At 44.0% G+C, this 6,000-nt stretch overlaps 1 protein-coding gene across 6 annotated transcripts in view; it reads right to left on the bottom strand.

Annotated features, from left to right (window-relative positions):
- Positions 1 to 2,198: 2,198 nt before the first annotated feature.
- LOC307106329 (UDP-glucuronosyltransferase 1A6-like) overlaps positions 2,199 to 6,000 on the bottom strand; it is a gene marked incomplete at its 5' end in the record, with an annotated part of 51,794 nt that continues 47,992 nt past the window's right edge. For all 6 annotated transcript variants that reach the window (XM_079782723.1, XM_079782719.1, XM_079782722.1 and 3 more), the window contains one exon: positions 2,199 to 3,129. In XM_079782723.1, the coding sequence (XP_079638849.1) occupies positions 2,832 to 3,129 (298 nt within the window). In that variant the 3' untranslated portion in view covers positions 2,199 to 2,831. The remainder of the gene's footprint in view (positions 3,130 to 6,000) is intronic.

Here is a 6,000-nt window from a genome sequence, read left to right as displayed (position 1 = left end):
TTTTAGGCACTTAACCCAACTTCCAGAGATTGGGAAGTCCACCCCTCTGTGTGAGGATCAAAGCAGCCAGGCCAGTGTGGCTCACTGGTCAGGTGAACAAGGGGGCGGGGTCTGGGGGAAAAGGGGTGGGTCCCAGGTGACCAGCTGGAAGTGGTCAAGTCAGCAAGGGGGAAGGGCCAGATGAACAGCTGGAAGTGATCAAGTGCATAGGGCGGTGGCGCCACTTGAATGTGGAGGAGGGTCAGAAGAGGATGCAAAGGCCCCACCTTCCTGTGGTCTAGACTCTGGATGGCAGCAAGAATGTCCCTGTCCTCAAGGAAGAGCCATCCCTGTGAATGAGGTGGGGACAGAGGAGCAGAATAGGACAAGAGAATGGGGAAGAGCGAAGCTGTCACTCAGAGCATGCAGGGACAGAAGGAGATAAGAGAGGCTCCAATCATCCCAGCTCTTTTGGACACTTGGCCATGAGCCTGAGTCCTTAAGAACCCCATCTCCTTACAAAAAGACCCCCCTACTCACTTAAGGTGTCTAGAGTTGGGTTCTCTTACTTGTGGGACTAGAAACATGAAGGTTCAGAGGAGCCCGTGAGAGGTCAGTGCAGCTCAGGGTCCCTGAGAGAGACAAGGGGGCACGGAACATGGGCATCTTGCCCAGGAGATGGACACTGGGTGGACCCAAAGGGCCTAGAAAGAGGGCGGACCCAATTCAAGGGTCACCACAGGGTCCTTAGATGTGGGGAGGGAGCTGGTGTGAAGAGCTTGTGTTCCAAAAGCAGCCTGGGGATCCCCGTGACACCCAGCTCCAATCTGAAGCTTATATGTTTAAAATGTTTGCAAATAACACAAAGCAACAAGCAGAGGTGAGAAAAAAAAATTAAAGGCAAGAAAAAAAATTAAATGGAGAAAATACTTCCGGTACATGGCAGAGAATATTCTCATTAGGGCAGCAAGCTCTCTTAGCCACCCCTCAGGGTAATACCCCCAGAGGAAAATAGGCAAAAGAATAAAACAGAAATACAAATGGCTCATAAGCTTGTAAAAAATTCAACTTTTCATAGTAATGATAAAATAGGAGCAAATTTAAAACAAGATCCCACATTTATCTTAACAAACGGATGACGTTTTGTTGTTGTTGTTGTTGTTGTTGTTGTTGTTGTTGTTGGCAAGATATTACTTTGTATTGCAGAGTGTGGGAACCTAGCTTTCTCACACCATCTCAGGATGCAATTTGAGAATATTTCAAACCACGTGCAATGAGAAGCGGCAGTGCCCCACCCAGTGTCCTGTGTTCTTCTCTCTTTAGTGCACAAACCCCCTCCAATACCACACAGCATTTCCCTCCCTGGGGACTCTCTGGCTTCCAGAGCCGCCATGCTGACTGGAAGTGCAGGAAATTAGTAACCAGTTGGGAGCAGCCTATCACTGGCAAGGCAAATGTTCAGATACCCAAGGGCCTTGCTTCTCCCCAGGATAAGTTGGGTGCATTTTGTGTGCTAGCTCCCAGCATCCACCAGGGGAATTCAGTTCTGTCACCCACAGGAGAGCCAGCTTCTTGGTGGCCATCACACCCCATCCCACTGTCCACGCACCTTCAATTCCTAAAGAAAATACTTGACCTGAATTATCACTGCAGAGAAACCCAAACTGAGACAACCATGGATTAGTTGTAAAGTTCTTTCCCACAGAGATAGTCAGGAATATGGGCTAAGACTTAGCTTTATTTTTATTTTTATTTTTTTTTAATAAAAGTGGATCCACCCAATAGATGTGGATACATACATCCTGGTATATCTATGCAACAGAATAGTCCTTGGCCACTAAACACAAATGAAATGTTTCTATAAGACCTGGGAGAAAGTTTGTGGTAGTGTGAAGTGGAGAAAGAATGGTAAACAACACTGTCAATATAGGGCATAGCTGTGACATTTTATGTGCACTTGCCAAAATAGCAACTGTGATTATTTCTGAGGATCTCAGGCGATTTTTATTTTCTTGTGTGTGTATGGGTACAACTCTGCATTTTTCAAATTTTCTGCCAGTATCATACATTACTTGTGTAATTGGAACATGTAATTTAACAATAAATAAAAGCAACACCAATGAAAAGAAGAATATCTAAGAAATATAATTTATATAAATTTATTGATATGTTTTTAGTTGTGGGAAACATACATCAGAGAAAAATATACTAGCCAGACATTACACTTTGGGCTTTTATCAAATTCGGATCCATTTGGCACAAGCAATCGTTGTCCTTCCAAACACATTACCCATCAGTTTCATACATCACTCTTTTCCCCCAAAGAAAGAAATCATACTTTGTTCTCCAAGGGCTTTGTGTCATTCATTCATTCATTCAAGTGCAAGGCACTAGGCTCTAAAGGAATAACTGTTTCCTTCTTTAAGGATGCAAAGTGATATCTGTGAAGTATAGGAATAAATTAGGACCTGCCATTATTACTGAAGGAATTGATCACAACAGTCTATAGAAGCCAGATGATGTTAGAACTGTCATCTGAGGCAGGGACAGCAGTGGTTTCCAAAAAGGCCCCATTTCTGAGTAAGAAAAGTAATGCAGAGTGAAGGAGGGACCTGTCCAACCCTCTTGGCAAGTCCTTTGAAAGGTAGCAAATAAAGTCCAGATTAAAGGTATTGAAGGGGGCAGAAAACATTTTCAAATATTCCAACTATCGGTGTGACTAGCAATTAAATTACTTTTATTTAAAAAAAACACTCTGGGTGTCTAACTTACAGTAAAGTATTTCTTCAATGAGCATAACATGCATTTAACACTGACTGCAAATTTGGGTCACCTCATTTTTCACCCATTTCTCAGTGTGCCTTGGATTTGTTAGATTTTTTAACTCGCTTTTTCTTCCCAAAGCATTTGTGGCAGCCAAAGGCACAGCATTTATAGACAACAAAGGCAACTCCCAGCACAATGGCCAAGAGGAAGCCAATCACGTCCAAAGAATGGTACTGGTACCAGGTGAGGAGGTGGGCCGCAGGGCGCAGATGCGGGGCTCCCTTGTGCCTCATCACGAACTCCACCCAGAACACAGCCAGGTCCAGTGGCTCAATGGGGCGGTCCTTGTGGAGGCTGGAGAGGTGCATGATATTTTCCTTATAGCTAAACACAAAGACAGTCATGTTAATGCCTGGAACATCGAAGGCAGTGAACTAACTTCCCTTTATGCTTGCATGCTTGCTTCCAGTGTGAATCGCTACCTCGTTTTTCCAAACTTGATAGAGAAAATGTATCTCTATTATAAATAGCAAACACACACACACACACACACACACACACACACACACATGCATGCACGCGCGCGCACACACACACAATATTCTTTTTTGAAAGAGAGAGAAAGAATGAAAGAGAGAGAGAAAGAAAGAAAGAAAGAAAGAAAGAAAGAAAGAAAGAAAGAAAGAAAGAAAGAAAGAAAGAAAGAAAGAAAGAAAGAAGAAAGAAAGAGGGAGGGAGGGAGGGAGGGAGGGAGGGAGGGATAAGAGAGGGGAAGGGAAGGGTAAAGAAAGAGAGGGGAGGGAGGGGAGGGGATGGGAGGGGAGGGGAACAAAGGGTACTAGAAGCCAAAATTATAATTTTAAATTGTTTGAAACCTGCATGTTACTTTTCTTCTTTTCTTTTCAGTGATATTTTTGTAAGAAATTAATTATATGTTGTTTATAGTAAGATGAATAAAGAAAAAAGGTCATATCAGAAATTATGAATGATTCCTTGTTCAAATGTGTAAACAATCACATCTAGCCAAAGTAAAAGCCATTTTTAAGTGCCATCTCCAAGACAATGGTATACTGTCAGCCTAATTTATCTAAATTTTGCATGAGGTTGTGTGTATGCAGCCTGTTAAAGCAAAATGGATTCCTGTGTATTTGGCACAGTGTTGATAGCTGAATCAGAACATCCAAATCCAAAATGGGTTAGAGATTTCAATGCTTAGTATACATGCACTAGGAGAAGAAAGAGAAGGAGGAGGAAGAGGAGGAAGGAAAGCAAAATGAAAAGGGAAGGGGGAAAAAAGGAAAGATAAAAAAGCACTTCTATTCAGAAACAATTATGATCATTGCTGTCCTTAAACATGTATGTCATTTTATTTGGATACTAGAGGCCTGGTGCACGAAATTCATGCACGGTGGGGGGGGGGGGGTCCCACAGCCCAGCCTGCACTCTCTCCAATATGGGACCCCTCAACAGATGTCCGACTGCCTGTTTAGGACATCCCTCTCACAATCCAGGACTGCGGCTCCCAACCTGGCTGCCTGCCTGATTGCCCCTAACTGCTGCTGACTGCCAGCCTAACTGCTCCCCTGCTGACCCGATTGTCCCAAACTGCCCTCCCCAGCAGGCCTGGTTGCCCCTAACTGCCCTCCCCTGCCAACCTGGTCACCCCCCAACTGCCCTCCCCTGCAGGGCTGGTCACCCCTAACTGCCCTCTCCTGCCAGCCTGGTTGCTCCTAACTGTCCTCCCCTGCAAGCCTGGTCACCCCTAACTTCCCTCCCCTGCCAGCCTGATCCCCCCAAATGCCCTCCCCTGAAGGCCTGGCCCCCCAAAACTGCCCTCCCCTGCAGGCCTGGTTGCCCCCAACTGCCCTCTCCTGCAGGCCTGGTCGCCTCCAACTGCCCTCCTCTGCTGGCCCAGTCACCTCTAACTGCCCTTCCCTGCTGGCCATCTTGTGGTTGCCATCTAGTGACCATATGGGGAGGCCATCTTGTGTGTTGGAGTGATGGCCAATTTGCATACTAACTCTTTATTATATAGGATATCACTATAATGTAATATTAATATTGTGCCAAAAATTTGGTTAAACAACTTTCTTGTATATAAAATTTCTCTTTAGCGGGACAGATTTCCTTGGACTTTCATTAATTCATTCAATATTTATTGAGCATCTCTTATGGCCTGGTTGCATAATCTGCTCTTTAAACTTTTTCCAATTTTTTTTTTTATATCATGTAGGTACCCTCTAAGCTTAGAGTGTTGGAAGTATGGAGATTCACAACCAGATAGATGGCTCAACAATGAACAGATAAAGATAATTAATAACTTGCTCTGATGGATTAGTGTTTTGAAAAAACAATAATGTACTAAGGAACTTCTACCAAATCATTTTTAGGTTTCAAGTAGCTATCTATACCACTGAACAAAAGATCAAAATTATATTACTAGTGTGAACATAGAAAATAAATTTCATGAGCACGTGGAGAGAAGTTGGGTCTTAATTGTAGTGACGTGTGAGTAGCACGGTGTGACCCTGACAAGCCAGGCTTCCGGAAGCAGCCAATTGGAACGAAGGGATGCCAACCACACTGCTCTGGGTAGGTTGTCACCCAACACACTGGGCACTTGGCCCTGGTTCTGTGGGTGTTTCTTTTTTATCCACTGGCATTACACACACACACACACACACACACACACACACACACTCACGCGAGCGCTATCATCTCCCTGCCTTTATCCCTTGTCCAGGCTCAGTGTGTGTGTCCCATCTCCTCCTATATGAACACACTCCCAGGTTTCACATCTGCCCTCTTGACTGATGTCTTTTCTGAAATGAAGCAATTACAGGTGACAGCTCTTGACACTCTCATAGGCAGGCATGCACACACTCACATGCATGCATTCACACATGCAGAAAGGTAGTTGCACACACATTATTAACTGTTGGATGAAATCTACCTTGGGGCATCACTTATTTCCATAAGGTTGTACTCAGCCTATTACTAGGGAGCTTGACAGCCATACAATAAATTTCATGTAGAGACCATTTGATCTGATGGCTTTTGCCTTTTGAATCATCTTCAGCCACATTTGAGCAAACGTGTTTTCATTTTTTATTATTTGCCTTTTATTATAAGTGATTTCACATGAGCCCCCATTTATAAATCCCCATGGACAAAATTTCTCACAGATTTCAGTGCTGGGAAAAGCTGTACTTTGAAGCACCTGGTTTGTTTTTATTTTATGGACAGGATGCTTCC

The sequence above is a fragment of the Cnephaeus nilssonii genome (genome assembly GCF_951640355.1).
Source record: "Cnephaeus nilssonii genome assembly, chromosome: 10".
In the NCBI taxonomy this organism is placed as follows: Eukaryota; Metazoa; Chordata; class Mammalia; order Chiroptera; family Vespertilionidae; genus Cnephaeus; species Cnephaeus nilssonii.
This window is presented reverse-complemented; position numbering and strand designations above follow the sequence as displayed.